Source organism: Sus scrofa, chromosome 2, assembly GCF_054392235.1.
Source record: "Sus scrofa isolate SSC_HxYL_T2T_F1_AM1 chromosome 2, Sscrofa_HxYL_maternal_Yorkshire_Landrace_v2.0, whole genome shotgun sequence".
In the NCBI taxonomy this organism is placed as follows: domain Eukaryota; kingdom Metazoa; phylum Chordata; class Mammalia; order Artiodactyla; family Suidae; genus Sus; species Sus scrofa.
The window spans coordinates 3,136,634-3,155,753 of NC_139384.1; the positions used below are offsets into that span (position 1 = coordinate 3,136,634).

At 57.8% G+C, this 19,120-nt stretch overlaps 1 protein-coding gene across 11 annotated transcripts in view; it reads right to left on the minus strand.

Annotated features, from left to right (window-relative positions):
• Positions 1–19,120, minus strand: part of PPFIA1 (PTPRF interacting protein alpha 1) — a 91,498-nt gene that overhangs the window by 33,942 nt on the left and 38,436 nt on the right. For all 11 annotated transcript variants that reach the window (XM_085010468.1, XM_021082669.2, XM_021082667.2 and 8 more), the window contains 11 exons: positions 18,674–18,838; positions 17,938–18,012; positions 17,483–17,584; positions 17,059–17,280; positions 14,404–14,550; positions 12,936–13,070; positions 11,605–11,688; positions 9,755–9,886; positions 8,100–8,162; positions 6,834–6,913; positions 3,619–3,754 (listed from right to left, as the gene is read on the minus strand). In XM_085010468.1, the coding sequence (XP_084866594.1) occupies positions 3,619–3,754; positions 6,834–6,913; positions 8,100–8,162; positions 9,755–9,886; positions 11,605–11,688; positions 12,936–13,070; positions 14,404–14,550; positions 17,059–17,280; positions 17,483–17,584; positions 17,938–18,012; positions 18,674–18,838 (1,341 nt within the window). The remainder of the gene's footprint in view (positions 1–3,618; positions 3,755–6,833; positions 6,914–8,099; positions 8,163–9,754; positions 9,887–11,604; positions 11,689–12,935; positions 13,071–14,403; positions 14,551–17,058; positions 17,281–17,482; positions 17,585–17,937; positions 18,013–18,673; positions 18,839–19,120) is intronic.

Here is a 19,120-nt window from a genome sequence, read left to right on the forward strand (position 1 = left end):
GGCAGCAGCCCACGGAGACGGAAGGGCCAGGCCTGGGGACGCGGCCTCCTTGGGGTGGCAGCAGGCGGCAACCGCAGTGCTCCAGGGAACCGCGGCTCACGCAGGAAAGGCACCGCCAGGCTCGGCCCAGACCCCCATCCCACGGTCATCAGGACGTGGACAGAAGCAGCACCTCGGGGCTCTGTGGGCCCCTCCTCACTCTTGGCCAGGGCCTGCCTCCCGTCTCAGCATGCACCAGAGCAACCAGGGGGCTCCAGGCGCCGGCGCCCTGGCCCCGGGCCTATGCCCACGCACCTGTCTTCCCTCCTCATTCCACCTTCTCTCCGGCTAATCAACTGTGTACCAACTGGCTCGCCGCCATCAGCCCCAGAACCTTCGCTCCCATCTCTCTCCTTAAAATAACACAACCAAAACCACAAAGCTTCTCCTCCACGTCTCCACCCAGTGACCACTGCGCTTCGCTGAAAGCCCCCAGGAGCGGGCAGCCTCTGCTCCGTCTCCGCCCCCCCCCCCGGGCCCCCACCCGCTGCAAGCAGGCAGCACGCCCCCTCCAGCAGAGCTGCTCTCTCGTGCCCACCCAGCCTCCCGCCCGCGTTGCCAAACCCTCCCTATCTTCCACCCTCCGGCCCACCACGCTTCCCCCATCTGGCTCACAGGCTCCGGCCCGACCCTCTCACTTCCTCCTGTCTCCTGCACTCCCCTCTCAACCTCCCCAACCTCTGCACTCTGGGGTGCTCTGGGCTCACCCCTTGGACCTCACCTCCATCCCCAGGCATGCACTGGGTGCCTTCACCTGGTCTCGTGCCTCTCCCTGCCTTCTGCACACTGGTGACCCCGAGTCTATCCTGAGCTGAGACCTCCCTGAGAGCCAGGCTCAGAACCCAACCGCCCACGGGCCACGTCCCCTGGCTCAGCTGGTGGGTCTGTCAACCTGAACAGGGCCCAGGCCGACTCCCAGCCTGCCCGCCGGCTGTCTTCCTCATCCCGGGAGACAGGCTCCATCCTCGAGCTGCTCCGCCTGAGCCCCTGGTCCTGCCCGAGCCGACCCTCTGGCGCCCCGTGTGCGCTCCATCCGCACCTCTCCCGGGAACAAGCTCTCCTCTCCCAACGGCTGCTTCTCCTCTTTGCTCCTGGGGATACCCAGCCGGCCACACTATTTAAAAGTTATTCCCCTCGTCTGACAACCCAGGTACCCCGGCTTCCCTTCCCGGCTTATTACCACCTGACACGCTGTGATGCTTTATAAACACACATCCGTTGATTCTTTGATATCTTTCCTCAAGAGGCAGAGATAAATTCTTCCCAGCCCGCTGGGCGGGGCAGGACTGAGGAGCTGGCCTGACCAGCAGCGGGCCGCAGGCCTAGGGCGTGGGCACCTCCGTTTGCCCTCGTCCCCCAGACAGTCTGAGGAAGCCAGCCCACGAAGAGGGGAGCGAGCGTGAAAAGGCACCGTCCAGCCCCGGCTGAGCCTTCCCACAGCAGCGACCTCAGGAGGCCCTGAGCTGGAACTTGGCGCGCGGGGGGGGGGTGACCCCCCCCCCCCGAGCACAGAAAGTGTGACCTACTGAATGTTGACTGGGAAGCCACTAAGCTTTGTGGGCTTTGCTGTGTAGCAACAGGTAACGACCACACACGCCGTGTTTTATCTCACTTTCCATTCGCTGCTGTCTCTCCTCCCTAGAGTGTTCACGTGGGGGCTGCAGGCATCGTGTTTCCAGGCACTGCTAGAGCCCTGAGGGTGGCGATGCCTGCCCCACACCAGCTGGTCACTGAATACAGGTGCTCAAAACAAAGAGACATCTAAAAACACACGCTGTGAAACAGACAAAAATGTGAAGGCACTTATTAAACTTACAAGTGAGAATTCTCTTCACTAAAAGATAAAAACAGGTATTCATTTACTCTTTTTTTTTTCTTCGATTTTTGGCCTCATCGTGGCATATGAAAGTCCCCAGGTCAGAGAGTGACAGCCACAAACTATGCCATAGTTGCGGCAACACTGGGTCCTTAAAACCCACAGTGCTGAGCTGGGGATTGAACCCGCACCTCTGCAGCAACCTGGCCCAGTGCAGTCGGATCCTTAACCCACAGTGTCACAGTGGGAACTCCTATATTCATTTACCTTCTTTTCGCTTTACTTTTTAGGGCAACACCTGCAGCATACGGAGGTTCCCAGGCTAGGAGTTGAATCGGAGCTGCAGCTGCTGGCCTACACCACAGCCACAGCAACACGGGATCCGAGCCACATCTGCAACCTACACCACGGCTCATGGCAACACTGGATCCTTAACCCACTAAGCAAGGCCAGGAATCGAACCTGCGTCCTCATGGATACTAGTTGGGTTTGTTACAGCTGAGCCACGACAGGAACTCTCATTTCCTCTTAGGGAGTTCAACTACTTTAAACTGTTCAATTTACAACTACTTTAAAACCATGCTAAGTAGCACTGGGTTTGCTTAAGGGTAGGTCATATCCTACTAAAATTTGTTCTTAAAAAAAAAAACAGGGCATGAGAGTTCCCATTGTGCCTCAGTGGGTCAAGAACCCAACACAGTGTCTGTGAGGATGTAGGTTTGATCCCTGGCTTTGCTCACTGAGTTAAGGATCTGGCGTTGCTGCAAACTGAGGCAGATGAGGCTCGGATCTGGCGTTGCTGTGGCTGTGGTGTAGGCTGGCAGCTGCAACTCAGATTCACCCCTAGCCCAGGAACTTCCATATGCTGGGTGTGGGCGTAAAAAAAAAAAAAAAAGGGGGGGCGTGCAAGTTCCCTTATGGCAAAGTAGGTTAAGGACCTGGTGTCGCTGCTATGGCCTCAGTCACTGCTGTCACACGGGTTCATTCCCTGGTCAAAAACTTCCACAAGGAGTTCCCGTCGTGGGGCAGTGGTTAACGAATCTGACTAGGAATGATGAGGTTGTGTGTTCAATCCCTGGCCTTGTCAGTGGGTTAAGGATCTGGCGTTGCGTGAGCTGTGGTATAGGTTGTAGACACGGCTCAGATCCCGAGTTGCTGTGGCTGTGGTGTAGGCCAGAGGCTACAGCTCTGATTAGACCCCTAGCCTGGGGACCTCTATGTGCCACGACAGTGGCCCTAGAAAAGGCAAAAAGACAAAAAAACAAAAAAAACAAAAACTTCCACATGCCATGGGTACAGAGGGGGAAAAAAAAAAACCAAAAAACCCTAGAAAAATCATGCCTTAAAAGTAAATCCTGGAGTTCCCGTCGTGGCACAGTGGTTAACGAATCCAACTAGGAACCATGAGGTTGCGGGTTTGATCAGTGGGTTAAGGATCTGGCGTGGCCGTGAGCTGTGATGTAGGTCGCAGATGCGGCTCAGATCCCATGTTGCTGTGGCTGTGGTACAGGCCGGTGGCTACAGCTCCGATTCAACCTCCTGGCCTGGGAACCTCCATATGCCACAGGTGCGGCCCTAGAAAAGGCAAAAAAAAAAAAAAAGAAAAGAGTAAATTCTTAGCCAGAAACAGGCAAGTCGGGGGAGGGAAGAAGGAGGAAAGCAACCTATCAGTGCCTCTGCTCGCAGACAGTCTCAAACCACAGGCTAATGAGTGCCTCTTCTCTGCGGACACTGCACAGAGCCCAGTGGGACGAGGCCCTTGCCTTGGAAGGCTCGTCGCGGAGAGCTGCCAGCCGGCCTTTCTGGGGGCGCCGCAACACCGCGCTGCTGCTGTAGGAGTCCTCGGGCCCGTCTGCCGCCGGGAACCGGAAGTCTGGGACGCTGCCCAAGTGGGGTCGGCTGAAACACGGGGGAAAGGTCATCATTAGACGAAAAGTGAACGTCCCCAGTTGGCCAAGCCAAGCCCTGCCAACTGGGAGAGCGGGACATTTCCCCACGCCGCCCGCTCCCCGCCAGCTGCAGCCCCGCGCAGAGGCTGCAGCCCCGACGGTGACGGCGAGAGCCGGGAGCTGGCCGTCTGGGATCTACGGAAGAGGCCTGCAGCCCACCTGAGCGGCCCTGCCCCCGCCGCCCTTCCGGACTGAGCGGGAGGCGCACCTCCCCCGGCCTGGGGCCTGCAGCGCCCTCACGCCTCTGCCCTTGGTGCGTCGTCCACGCTCCTCGACCTGGCACACTGCCTGAGGCCGCGCCCGCCGCGCCTAAAGGCGCCTCACACAAACCGGCTGCAGAAGCCCTCTCGACCCCGGCTTGGAGCCGCCTCTGTGAACTGGTGTTTCCGAAGCAAAAGCAGAGCCTTGCGTGTAACTAGAGCCACAGTCAAGACCTCTGGCTGAGGAGGTCCCTGAACAGGTGGTCGGGCCTCGGGCCCGTGGGACGGAGCCCCGAGGGAGTGCCCGGAGCTCTGGCAGGAGAAGCCTGGCCGGAGCGGGCGCGGCCCAGCGGGACCTTGGACCCACCTGCCCAGTAGTCCTGCCCCAGCACCTCGTAATGCCCTGCTCTCGGGTAGGAGAGGGGGCCCCCTCATTGGCAGCAGCTGGTAAACCCGGCGGACAGAGCCGCTCGTCTGGCCGGGAAGCTCAGCCGGCAGGGGCTGAGGAAGGCGCCTGCAGAAGCGCCGACTCGGCCTCCTTCGCCTCACGGGCAGCTCTGCCTCTTCTCGAGAAACGTGCTCCGCGTAGCCCGGGATGGGTGACGTGTTTGTAAGACACCGAAGCCTGGAACCTCCCTTTCACGCGACCATCTCTTCCTTCCTCTCTTCCGAATGACAGCCCTCCCTTCTCAGCCTGACTCCTGCTTAAGTGCTCTGGGCACACGTCAAAATTGGACAAAGCTGGGAGTTCCCATCGTGGCGCAGTGGTTAACGAATCCGACTAGGAACCATGGGGTTGCGGGTTCGATCCCTGCCCTTGCTCAGTGGGTTAAGGATCCGGCGTTGCCATGAGCTGTGGTGTAGGTCGCAGACGTGGCTCAGATCCCGCGTTGCTGTGGCTCTGGCGTAGGCTGGTGGCTACAGCTCTGATTCGACCCCTAGCCTGGGAACCTCCATATGCCGCGGGAGCGGCCCAAGAAATGGTAAAAAAGACAAAAAAGACAACAACAAAAAAAAATTGGACAAAGCTACCGCACAAAATCCTGCCTGCCACCTTGAGCGGCGCGTGGGCGCTCTGAGGCCCACAAACGCCTGCTGACTCTGCACCCGCAGCAGCCACTGCCCCAGCTCCTCGCAGAGCCGGCCCCGCGGCCCCCACCCCGCCCTGAGGCTGTCTTGTCCCAGAAGGTCTCACAAACCAGGCTGCACCGCCTGCGAGCCATCTTTTCCGTCCTCGACCAAGGCTCCACTCCACGCCCGCGGTGAGGGCGTTCTCTGGTCTACAGCCCCCGGCACCCCGCTTCTAAGCCACCTGACGAGACAGCTCTAGACCTGCCTCCTTGAAACGCCCTCTGCCCTCAACACCAAGCCTCTCTCCCCGGGGCTCTTCAGAGCACAGGGCAACACACCTGCGGGCCGGCTGCACCAGCAGCACAGAGCCCCGCCGCGTCCCTCTGCACCGCAACAGCAAAGGCACCGTCCCCTTCTTGCCTCTGACTTTCACTGTTCACACGCGGGACTGGTGACCACGCCCAAGACGGCTCTCTCTGAACGAGCCCCTCATCTGCGCAGGCCCCTGGGCTCCTGCACCAACGGCCTTTTACTCAAGCTGTCAAGAGAGTCACAGGCTGTGTCCACTTTCTCTTCCTCCATCCACCACAGTCACGTCTTCCACCCAGAGCGGCGTCTCTCTCCAGCCTCTGGGCCAGCAAATCCAGCGGTTTCCTCTGTCCCCATCTGCCTCCACCCTCCCCTCTCTGAAAGCACACGCTCTCCTGGAACTTCCGCCCCCAGTGCTTTCTGAGGCAGGGAAGTTTCTGGCTCTGCTTCTCTCTTGCCATTGACCTCTGCTGCTTCTGGAAGTAAGTCCAGCAGGGAACCTACGAGACCCTGGACCCTGCCCATGCCCCAAACGAGCAGAGGCAGAGCTGTCTGTGCAAGCTCTGAGCTGTCTCCTAGGTCACGGTTCAAGCTGAAGCCCTTTTCTTTTTTTTTTTTTTTGGTCTTTTTTGCCATTTCTTGGGCCGCTCCTGCAGCATATGGAGGTTCCCAGGCTAGGGGTCGAATCGGAGCTGTAGCTGCCAGCCTTCGCCAGGGCCACAGCAACGCAGGATCCGAGCCGCGTCTGCGACCTACACCACAGCTCACGGCAACGCTGGAACCCTGACCCACTGAGCAAGGCCAGGGACCGAACCCGCAACCTCATGGTTCCTAGTCGGATTCGTTAACCACTGCGCCACGACGGGAACTCCTGAAGCCCTTTTCTTATGGACACATGAATGTCAGCAGTGAAGCACTTCATAACTTTGCTAAAGTTTAACTCTCACTTGAGCATTTGCTACAAAAAAGCAAAAGCAAAAGTTAAGTGCCTTAATAAGCATCACTGCCCTGTAACAAAAAACCCGCATGCCGAGGAATCCGCCAGAGTCATTTATAAGCTGGGGATGCCTCCCACAGCAGCCAACTCCAAGGCACGTCTCGATGGTTTTTACAAAGACGTGTCGTCACTGTGATTCTTAAAAACGACCTGTGTCACGGTCTGTCCGGCCCCTCAAATGAATGGACCCAAATACGAGTGGGTCGCCTCCCACCTTCCCGGCCTCCTCCTGTGGTCTTGAGTTTTGTCAGGAACATGCCTGCTACGGTCCTCGGCCCAAGGGCTAACCTTTGGAGTGAGGTTCCACTCTCCCCGTCGCCTGCCACTAAGCCACAGGCCCGTGAGGTGAGACCGTGAGCTCTGTCCAGGTATGCTGTCCCCACGGCCAGTGACACGCCCCCATGCACATACAATGCGTGTTGAACACGGCTGTGACCTGAGGAGCCTCGTACCCGTGGTGAAGGGGAGCCCCTCTCAGCCTCGTCTGGTCCAGCTCAGCTCGCAGCGCTTCCAGTTTTAGCATCAGCTGATCCTACAAAACAGCAGGTGACACACGTTGCTCCTCTCTTTCAGGATTTACAATCATTTGCATGGAAACGTGCTCAGGGTGACACAACCGTTAAGAGGTGGCGCTCGCCGTTATCAACTCTAAACACTTCGCGTCTGAGAAAACCGTCTCCAGGAGTGCCACAGCCCACGTAAGCAGACACACACTAGCTGGATAAACCACGATGAAGAGAACGCTACGTCTCGCCGGACAAAAGCCTGTAGAGGAAAAGCACTAAGCCGCCTGCAAGGACCACGTCGGGGGAGGAGGCTGAACCCTTGGGGTGGGGGGGGTGGGGGGGGCGCACCCACGCTCTGCTGCTGGCGCGCCGGCACAGTCTCCAGCTGTTCACGCGGTCTCACCTCGTGCCCAGAGAGTCCCTTACCCGGCACACGGGGAGCGCGGCTGGCGAACCTCCCGAGGGACTCGAGAACCTCCTAGACCTGTGCCGTCTGCTACAGCAGCCACTGGCCCCACGTGGCCCCTGAGCGTCCGCAGCGGGCCGGTCCCGGGGAGAGGAGCCGTGACCGGGAGCCACACCGCGGGTTTTAAAGGCTCAAGAGGAAATGAAGAGCGCTCAGCTCCCTCCGTGTTAATTAAACGGTAAAAGAGCATCTGACTGCGCAGCTTAAACGGACCTCACCCGCTTCTCTCTACTGTTTGAAACGTGGCTGCGAGGGCGTTTTGGGCCACGGACACACACACACACACACACACACTCTGTGGCAGGCAGCTCGGCTCCCGAGGAGAGGCTCGCGCCTGTTTCGGCTTTTAAACGAGCCCAGCAAGGATGGAGAATTCTGACCCGCACACAGCTGCCAGACTCGAACTCCATCTAAAACACACACACAGATTCTCGCTGTGGCACAAGGGCACTCGCAGCGACTCTGGAGCACCGGGGCGTGGGTTTGATGCCCGGCCTGCATGGTGGGTTAAGAATGCGGCACTGCTGCAGCTGCAGCCTGGATCTGATCCCTGGCCCGGGCACTCCATATGCTGCGAGGTGGCCCAAAACACACCAAACCGCATTCGATGTACAGATCCACCAGCGCTGTCCAGAGCGTTACAGCAGCGCTGCGGCCGTAAAGAGCGCGTGACCCAAGCTCTGTCAAACAGCTGCAGTGCCAGTGAGCCCAGGCCAAGCCGGTTCTCGAGGCAGGGAGCTGAGTACCTTATCATGCTGCGCTTCTTCCAGCTGCTTTTTTGCATTTTCCACTTCACGTATGAGAGAATTCTGGAAAGACACAGAGAGTCCTTCAGGGTTAATCTTGACAATGTCCCATGCACCACGTGCCACAGGAGCACATTAACGAGCAGGCGGATCGCGCCCCCAGAGGGAAGCGCCGGCCGCGAGGCCAGACGGAGACTCTAACGATCCTTTGTACACAGAACACGTACGTCTCCACTGACTGACTTCCAGACACGAGCAGACCAAGTTCACGGGCTGAGTTTACTTTAATCGGTTAAACCGGATTATGTCAACTTTCAGGTTTTACGGTTCATCTGTTACCTGGGAAACCTGGCAGAAACATTCACATGCAAAATTCAAAACTGAGGCGTTCCCGTCGTGGCTCAGTGGTCAACGAATCTGACTAGGAACCACCAGGTTGCGGGTTTGGTCCCTGGCCTTGCTCAGTGGGTTAAGGATCCGGCGTTGCCGTGAGCTGTGGTGTAGGTTGCAGACGCAGCTTAGATCCCGTGTTGCTGTGGCTCTGGCGTAGGCCGGTGGCTACAGCTCCGATTGGACCCCTAGCCTGGGAACCTCCATATGCCATGGGTGCGGCCCTAGAAAAGACAAAAAGAAAAAAAAAAAATTCAAAACTGAAACCTAAAATTTCTACCTAAGGGCTGGGCTACAGGTGGTGGAGAAATCAAGGTATAGAAAGATTCACATGCAAAATTCAAAACTGAAAGCTAACATTTCGACCCGAGGGCTGGGCCCCAGGTTGGGGAGGACTCGAGGTAACTGCCCCATGTCGCCTCCAGTAACGCATTTCCTAACGGGTTTGGTATAAAATAAACTGGGCCAAGTAACCAGCAGCAGCTGCAGCGGCCTCTCTCAAACCAGCCTCAGCCCGAGGGCCGACCCCAGGGAAGCCTCTGGGCCCCACCCTCAGGGCCGCTGCTGCGTCAGCACAGGTCTTTATCAAGCCTGAACTGAGCCGTCGCCCTCAGAGCGACTCCCGGCTGCTCCTTTACTCTGGGAGTCCCACGAGGACAGCAGCCAGCGTCTGGGCTTAGATATTCTCCAAACCAAATGAAAAGAGGGAAGGCAGGAGCTGGAGCAGGAGAACACTGGGGTGGAGTCGATGAAAGCTTTCTATTACACCACACGAGTGAGACAGAAATGAACCTGCAAGGCGAGAGCAACGGAGGCGTGAGGGCTGGGCCTAGAAGACCCCGGAGGGGCTGGCAAACCGGGCTGTCGGCTGCATCCAGCCGCTGTCTGCTTCCATAAGCAGAGGTTTGCTGGCTCCCAGCCGCGTTCACTCCTTTACATGCGGCCCGTGGCGACTTCCACGCTACCTACTGATCAGCACGGACGTCCTTCACTCGATCACTCACAGTCAGTGAGAGCCTAAAACACTGACCACCTGGCCTCTGCAGAAACGGCCACCAGGGAGCTCAGCAGGCTAAGGATCTGACGCTGCCGCCGCTGTGGCTCGGGTCTATCTCTGGCCCAGGAACGTTTGCATGCTGCGGGGGTGGCCACGAAAGGAACCGAAGGAAAAAGAACCTGTCTTTTCCTTCTCAAACCTGAGCAGAGGGGCCGGGACGTGCGCTGGCGCCCCCTGCAGGCCCTCGGGACGCTGTGTGCGGCCTCACCTTGTCCTCCAGGGCGGCCATCCTCTCCTTAAGGTGAAGCTGGAGCCTCTCGTTGGATTCTGAAAGCAGCTTGTCCACAGTGTCGGATAAGCGCTTGTTGTGTTCTTCATTCATTTTCTCTCTCTGCCTCGCCTGAAACGGGGGAAACACAACCTTGCAAACCTCAAGAAGAGTACGGTGGTCACTGTTTTCCAAGCACCAAGGCCGTGGGCAGCAGAGGCCGCCACCCCCAGGCTGTCCCTCCCGCCCTCCGTCCTCTCCAGCAGACCGTGCCGAGGGCCAGGACCGACCCACAGGTGCAGAGACACGGGGACACGGCTCGTCACACGGTCCCTCCCCCTGCTTCTGCTAAACAGGGTGCCCACGGAGCGCGAGGAAGAGCACCAGTCGGGTGGACGCGGGGAGCGGATGTACACGCAGAAGCAAGCGTACTTTAAAGGGGCCCAACTGATAGCGCCTCAGGCAGGAATTTCCCAGTGTGTTATCAGAAGCTTGAATCTGGGTCGAGAGGGTAAAAGGAATTCAATGCATAAAGCAAAAGGTAAAAGAAAAATCATTTTGGAAACAATCAGGAGACAGACTTTCACACATTTTTCTTCATGCTCTTAACCTCACTTGAATTCTCTGCAACGACAATTTATCCTAAAAAACTACAAAGTCTGGCGAGTCTATCTTTCATCAAACCAGCATGGATTTCATGGTTGAAAGCGCTTGTTTTCAGCCCACGCCCTGAATGAGCAGAGAAGCTAGGTGCGGGGACGGGAAGTGCCGACTGGCCGCACGCGTCAGGGCTCCTCGCAGGCGGAGGGCAGCGCGGCCCGGGGGCTGGGGGTCTGCTCCAGCCCAGCTGCCCAGGCAGGAGGAGCCAGTCCGCGACACACTCTGTGCCCGCTGTGCCCCGGGTCTCCGCCCCGCCCTTTCTCCCGGCTGGGCTGTCGTAGGACCAGGTGTAACGCACTGAGGATTATGCCCAAACCCCAGCAGCTACCATCCTCCAGGACGGAGCCGGCTCACCACACAGCAAGCTATCTGCGTTCACACTTGTTAAAGCAAGACAACTGAAAGGTTTACTCTGAACTGCCCTGGTTCCCAGCCCAGCAGTCTCTACCACGCGGCTCTCAGAGGGACAAGGCGCCTCCCTAAGTCGGTACGAATGGCGCTGCCGGGGGAGGGCGCTGGGAGGCAGGGACCTCTCTCCACGGAGTCGGAGTCTCCACTTCCTGGAAGCTCCCGTCTGACTCTATGCAGTCCGTCCCAAGAACACGGGCTTCTGGTGGTGGCGACACTGGTGTCGTCAGGTTCCTGCTGGACCTGGGACTGCCATTCCCTGTTCCCCGACGCTCCCTATGGACGTGTGATCAATGCTTCCAGGGAAAGCCTCTTGGGAGTCACCTGACATGGACCCCCACCGCCGCACGTCCCTGAGGCCCTTCTTATCACAGCGCAGGCACGCTTTCCCCTGCTCAGGAAGAGCCATCCCACGCGTATCTTTGGGCCTGGAGTTAGGATGAGGGTCTGGGAGAGAGGCCAGGCCTGGGCCCTGGGTCTGGGACTTTACCGCCACGTTCTAGGCAGGCAGACTCACCACCTAGGACACTGAGCCTTAGGCCTCACGGGACCCCAGGCCAGCACCTCAGGTTTGTTGAGGGGCTCCCCCGAGAGGCTTGCCACCATGGCGTGGGGACTCCCTGCCACCTGCTCCCCGACAACAAGCTCTCCCCCTGCTCCAGGGTCGACATAACATCGTCCCCCAGCAGACAAGTCACAGACAGCCCACAGGGTCACTGCGCAGAAGCCAGGCGGGGGAAGGAAAGGCAGGCGGCGAGGTGCCGGGCCGCCTGCGCACGTACCCGCTGCAGCTCCTGGCTCTTCTCCTCCAGCTGCGCCTCCATCTGGCGGAGCCGCTCCTCGATGTTGCCGTGTCTCTCCTCGGCCTGTCGGCAAAGACCGGGGTCAGTCCCGCCCGCAAGGCCCCTCAGCGGGCAGCCAGCAGGGTGCACTGCAGCGGCGCCAGCAGCGAGCGGGCCGGGCTCTGCGCGGACCACCTCCAGCCATGAGGCCTGGGGAGCAGGTGCCACGGGACCACGCACCCTATGCGGCAACAGTAAAACCCCTCTTGTGGGTGGCTGAGGCGCCCCTGGGGCTGGTGAGCGATGGGTGGGAGAGGCCATGCTCTCCCCGCCTGCCTGCCCCGTGTGCGACCTCGAGGGCCATGTCCTCCCAGCCCAGGCTGCGTTCGGACGGCCAGCAGGGTGAAAGCCGAGTGCGCAGCTACCTCCCTAAGCTGGGAAGTAAAACTCCAACAGCTTAGCTTCCTGAGCAGCAGAGTTTCCAGAAGACAAAAGGTCAGACGACAAGGCCGACCAAGGCCGGGAGAGATGGCAGGAGAGGAAAGACACTGAGCTTTAACGCCGCTCACAGAGGGACGGGGAGCTCCCGCTGGAGCGGTCAGAGCTTCCTCCAAGGGGCCTGAGCTCCTGACGTCATCTGGCACCCACTGTTAGCCAGCGTCCTGGGGCTGCCCGGCCCCTCACCTGGCAAAACAAACACCTGGCAGACGTGCCAGCACGGCCGGGGCACACCTCTCGATGCCTGGCCGATGCCCACTGGCAGTGCAGGGCTAAGCCTTGGCCGGGCCCAGGCCGCCTGGCTGGGCTGCTGGGGACGCGTCTTCCCTGCTGGGCGGACCAGCGGAGCCCAGCGTTAACCACTGCCCTGTGGGGAACCGCGTGGCACCTGCTGGCTCCCCCTGGGGACAGAGGAGGCCGCGAGCACAGGTCTGTGTCTGGCACATGCCCAGGTGCGACTTGTTGGACAAATGACTGAATAAATGACTGAAAAACCCGTTTATGACAAAGTCATCTTGGCTGTTTTTAAGAGAATGGAAATTCCCCATTTCTGAGAAAAACGACCCTGCTTTTTGACCCAACGCTTCGACCCTGTGCTTGGAATTGGGTGCCGAGTGACCTCTAAGCAGCAGGGACACACAGGACACATCCAACAGAAGCGGAGGGAACTTAAGCTAGGTAGGACGAGGAAGCGGGCTCACACGTGACACCAGGAGCGTGTCCCGCTCGCAGCAGTGAAAGAGCACGAGGAAGAGCCGCGCTCCCCGGCGGCTGCGCGGCCCGGCCGGGAGGACACTGCGAACGCACCCCGACAGGTCCCCCTCAAGGCGCACCTTAGAGAGCGCGGCCACGCGCTGCGCCAGCTCGGCCTCCACCTCGGGCAGCGTCTCCGCCTTGCGCAGGGTCTGCTGCAGCTTCTGCTCCGCCAGCTCCAGGCGCTCTTGCAACTGGCGGTTCTTATCCTCCGTCTATGGGATGAGAGCAAAGCATCCAAACCAGGCCACACTTTTAAGGAACTGGAACTTCTAAAGGCAGGGATGGGACGGAGCGCAACCGCTGGGGCAGCCGCTCTAGGGTCACGCCTTTCTCTCGGGGAGGACGATGCACCCACCCTCACAGGCTGGGTTTCGACATGCAAAACCCCTCTTGCCAGAGCGTGTGCTTTTCCTAAGTGTTGCCAGAGAAGGCTTTTTCTTTCTTTTTTCGGCCGTGCCTGCGGTACGCAGAGGTCCCCGGGTCTGGGGTGGAACTTGTGCCCCAGCAGTGCCAAGGCCAGATCCCCAACCACTAGGCCACCGGGAGCCCCTGATGATGGACCTCGAGAAACTGGCCTTGGTTTTCCTGTTAACTCTTGACTGTTGAGGCCACACAGAAACAGGAGCAAGGGCAGCTTAGCAAACCTTACTCGGACCACGTTTCTCAGTCTGCCGTCTATCACACGGATCCAGCTGCTAACAGGCGGCCAGCTGCCTTGAAATTCTTTGCCACTCTCTGCTCTTTTGGTAAAAATGCTGAGAAGCAGTGGTTCCCGTTGTGGCCCAGCGGAAACGAACCCGACTAGTAACCACGAGGATTCGGGTTCCATCCCCGGCCTTGCTCAGTGGGTGAAGGATCTGATGCTGCTGTGAGCTGGGGTGCAGGTCACAGACAAAGCTCAGAACCTGCATCACTGTAGCTGTGGCTGTGGTGTAGGCCTGCAGCTATAGCTCCAATTCAACCCCCAGTCTGGGAACTTCCATATGCCAAGGGGACAGCCTTAAAAAAAAAAAAAAAAAAAGCTAAGAAGCAACAGATTAATGCTCAATTAAAGCAAAACAGAAGAATCACTAGCATAGCTCCATAAAACAGCTACACCAAATCTTAAATAATTAAAACTTGTAGGAGTTCCCGTCATGGCTCAGTGGTTAACGAATCTGACTAGGAACCACCAGGTTGCAGGTTTGATCCCTGGCCTTGCTCAGCGGGTGAAGGATCCGGCGCTGCCATGAGCTGCGGTGTAGGTCGCAGATGCGGCTTGGATCCCACGTTGCTGTGGCTCTGGCGGAGGCCGGTGGCTACAGCTCCGAGTGGACCTCTAGCCTGGGAACCTCCATGTGCGGCAGAAGTGGCCCTAGAAAAGGCAAAATAATTAATTAGCTAAAACTTGTAAATTGCCGTCACCCACACTTTTGAACATAACATCCTACGACCATAAACACTTTACATCGAGACTTCACTTCCAACAGGAAAAGTCACAGGAAAGGGTCTTTACTTTCGCTAGTGATCAACAAACGCCAGACGGAGGTCAACGAACACCACTACCTGTCGATGCATAGAATCCTTATTTGCAATTTCATTTTCAAGTTTATCGTTGAGGTCGTGCACAGAGGTGGCTTCCCGCTGTGCGGCGAGGTAGCGTTTCTCCAGAGTAGTGATTCTCTCCTCCATGTCTTCCTTCTGGGCCATGGCCTGGGTCAGGCAGTTCAGAGGAGAAAAGGTTAAGCGACTGACACGTAACCCACGGATACACTTAAGAGGAAAAAGCTGGACGAAATCCTAATTTTCAAATCACACGTAAAAGGAGTGCCCTCAAAATTAAACTGCTGGAGACACCGACCTTCTGCACCGCGAAAGGACCCCCACCCACCTCCACAGTTGCCAACACACACCAAGTGAATGCTCCGCTCCAGAGAGCCAGCCTCCACCGCAGCCACGGCCGCGGCCGCAGCAGTGCCACCGCCAGATCCCGAACCCGCCAGGCCACGAGGGAACGCCAGCACTCATCGTGTCTTTTTCTTTTGGTCTTTTGTCTTTTTAGGGCCGCTTCCGCGGCACATGGAGGTTCCCAGGCTGAGGTCTAATTGGAGCTGTCGCCGCCGGCCTGCGCCACAGCCACAGCCACAGCAACACCAGATCCAGGCCGCATCTGCGACCTACCCCACAGCTCACGGCAACGCCGGATCCTTAACCCACTGATCAAGGCCAGGGATCAAACCCGCAACCTCATGGTTCCTAGTTGGATTCGTTTTGGCTGCACCAGGACGGGAACACCCAGCGCTCATCTATCTTAACGCTATGTCTGGCCATTCAGTTTAACAAGCTTATCCTGTTCTACATATGTTACCCCCCCCAAAAAAAATGACAACAACAACAGTAATAATAAAATATCCCACTATCGAAAGAATTCCAGGAGTTGAAGCCATCTGCTCTGCCATGAAGACAGGACTTTCTTTGCCTCACGATACAAGTGGGCTTTTCCCAGAACAGGGAGTGACCTCTCAACAGACACAACAGCGAGACAGATGTCTCGTTTTCTTGGGTAAAAGCTGGATAGATTATCATCCAATTAACACAAAGTTCAAGTAATAAGATACACATATTTTTTGTCCTGTCTTTTTAGGGCCACGCCCGCGGCATATGGAGGTTCCCAGGCTAGGGGTCCATTCGGAGCTGTTGCTGCCGGGCTACACCACGGCCCCAGCAACGCCAGATCTGAGCTGCATCTGCGACCTACACCCCAGCTCACACAACGGCGGATCCTTAACCCACTGCGCAAGGCCAGGGATCCAACCCGCATCCTCATGGATCCCAGCTGGGACGCTGTTCACGACGGGAACTCCTCAAGTGATGATATTAACAAATGGAAATAGAAGTCCAAGTTTAATGTAGTTGGAAGCAGCCCTCTACAGCTGAATTCTCCGACAGCTAAGTTGTATCACACAGTATCGAATGCTGCAACCAGGACCAGAGCTTCCTGCTAGGGCAATCCCAACCCGGCCCGCAGGTAAAAGTCCATTTCGGGTCCCTCCCTGTTCACCAAGGAACCAAGGTTAGCTGAGTCTTAATAGGAAAAGTAACAAGTCTTAAAACTTTTTTTCAAAGTTCTCTACATAGTAAACTCTGCCACATAATCTACTGTTGCCCAAGAATAATATAAACAGGTTATAAAGTAAAGGCAAATGTTTCTGTTTTGAATTCTTACACAAAACTCCTCGCACCAAGCTACCAAACGGAGAGCAGGTGCGTCCTCCACACACGTTAAAAGGGCTCTCCTGGAGCTCTCACGAGGAGGGATGAGGGGGCCGGGGGCTGTCAGTTTACAAAGGAGGGGTGAAAGTGCCAGAAGGGGGTGCCAGCATCTAGCACTCATTTGGGTTTTTCTGTTTGGGGGTTTTTTTCGGTGGGGAGAGGTTTGGCTGTGCTCAAGGCATGTGGAAGTTCCCAGGCCATGGACAGAACCCATGCCGCAGCAGTGACAATGCCAGATCCTTTACCGCTAGGCCACCTCGGAACTCCAAGCACTCATTTGCTTTTTTTTTTTTTTCTTTTTAGAGCTGCACCTGAGACACACGGAAATTCCTAGGCTAGGGGTTGAACTGGAGGTGCAGCCACCGGCCCACGCCACAGCAATGCTGAATCCAAGCCTCGTCTGTGACCTACACCACAGCTCATAGCAACGCCAGATCCTTAACCCACGGAGCGAGGCCAGGGATCGAACCTGCCTCCTCATGGACACTAGCTGGATTCCCAGCACGGGCGCTGCCGCGACGGGAGCTCTTCATCTGTTTCACACATTCCTCCACAGAGCAGGGCAGCAGAGGGCGAGAAGACAGCCGACCCCTCCTCGACAGCCCAGCGCTCGCGCGGCGAGACCGTGTGCCCCCGCTCAGGCGGGTGGGAGGACCCAGAGCACATGCAGACAGCCTAGAACTTGCGGAAACGAGGCGGCCACGGCCAGGGCGTCACGCATTCACGGCGGCAGCACAGCGGGAGGCCCGGCTTCGGGTCCGTCTGGCGCCGGGGAGGAGCGGGCACAGGTCTCCGCTGCCTTTAAAGACCTCGACACGGACCCGGGAGCAGCCCGTCACGGCCTCCGCGCACTGCTCGGTCCTGCGCTCACCTACACGAGAGCCAGAGGCCGGCGGTCAAACCAAGCCGGCCACGCGCCCGACGACACGGACAGTCGCCGTCCCTCACCTCGCGGACGTCCCGCTGCAGCCTGGTGTTCGCCTCCTCGGACTTGATGAGGTCCTTCCTGGCCGTGTCCAGGTCCCCCTCCAGCTCGGTCACGCGCGCAGAGAGGGCTGCCAGGCGCTCCTTCATCTGGGTCTGCTCCCTCGCCTGCTTGTCTATGACCTCCTGGAGCTCCACCACTTTGGCCAGGTCCTCCTCGTGGCTCAGAGAACCGTCGGAAGACCGCTGACAGGGCAAAGAGGCTTTCAACAGCCTTGTTTGGTGAGGGGGGACGTAAAGCAGCCCCGGGGACTCGCGGAGTCGGAACCGGCTCTGCGCACACGGCGGGCGGGCGGGCGCCTGGGACGCCCGTGGCTGCTCAGGCGGCCGCCCCGCACACCGGCCGACGGGGAGACGAGACCCGACAGGGGGCCCAGGGCTGACTCACCTTCCCATTGGCGCTCGGCGTGTCTTCCTGCTCGTGGTTTTCATCAAGCACCCCGTCCGTAAGTGTTTTCTTCTGGTTATTCTGTTCTTTAAGAATCATTAGCTAAACCAAAACATTGAAAGAAAGGAAAGAAGTCAGGAGAGACAGGCAAACTCCGCTTGGCACGACAGCTGTACACGGCGAGCACTGAATGGAGAGAAAACGCGGGGGTGGGGGTACCGTGCTGAACGCACAGCTCATTAAAGTCAGGACGGGCGTCTGCCGGACAAACGGGGCCTGGGGGTTCTGCAACTCTGGACTAAAAGTCTCGCTTCCTCGTCATTCAAAGGGGCCAGACGGGCTGTCCTCAATTAGAAAGGCAAACATGCACAATTATAGCCTACGGGCTTTTTTAAAAACGAAGCAGCACAAACGAAGAACCCTCAATTCAGATGACGATGACTTAGCAAGCTCACCTCTTTGTGTGTGGCACCTAATTCTTCTTCTAACAAACTACACCTTTCAAGTGCTACTCGTAATCGCTCCCTCACCTGAAAACACAAGAGTTTGAGTTAGTGTGTGTGTACATACGTTCATTCTTTTTCTTTGAGGGCCGCACCCCCGGCATATGGAGGTTCCCAAACTAGGGGGTGAATCAGAGCTACAGCTGCCAGCCTGCACCAGAGCCACAGCAACGTGGGATCCGAGTCGTGTCTGCGAACGACACCACAGCTCAGGGCAACACCGGATCCTTAACCCGCTGAGCGAGGCCAGGGATCGAACCCGCATCCTCATGGGCACTGGTCGGATTCGTTTCTGCTGCGCCACGATGGGCACTCCTGATTTAACTCTGACTGTGCAGTCCCCTTAACCTACCATTAGTGGAGTAAAACACAGTAATGACCCTTCAGGCCGCTCGCGGATTTTAACGTCAAGAAGATCTGCTTGTTAATAGCTTCAAAGTCTGAGAAAAAATCCCCGCTAAATAAATTACCCAATTCTTAACAGCAAGTTGGTGTGGAGAATGTGATACATCTTAACACATGAACGCCAGCCAACACTCTTTAACCATACAGAGCTCTGCCTTCCTAGAGAAATGGTTTGTTTACAAGAACTCAAGAAGCTGCAAAGTCAACCGGAGCTAAACACGGCGCAGTCCTCCTCATGGCAGGACAGGTGCACGCATCAAGCCCTGCCCTCGGCGGCCGGTACCTTCTCGTCCAGGGCCTTGTGGTGCTCAAATAGCGACTTCAGTGCTTTGAGAACCTCCACCTCGCTGGACACGCCGGCTGGGGACTGCGCCTGCCTCTTGACCACCGTCATCCTGAGGGACCGCTCGTGCCGGGAGACCAGGCACTCCAGATGCTCCAGCAGCAGCTGCAAGACACGCGCAAAGAGCTCCGCGGTCTCTCATCTGAGTCTGGGGCGAAGAACCCCTCGCTCCCGCCAGAAGCCGCGCGAAGACAGGGCTGAATCCCTTCAGTTCGGCCTCATGCTAGAGAGTCCCCCTCGCAGGTACCAAAATGCCTTCAGCTCGCATCAGAAACTTGAGGCAAAGGTACGGGAACGCTGCATGGACCCATCCCAGCCAGCTCAGTGGGAAAGCGCAGAACCCCAGCATCGAGCGGGCCATGTCTGGAGTGTGGGGACCGCAGCGCC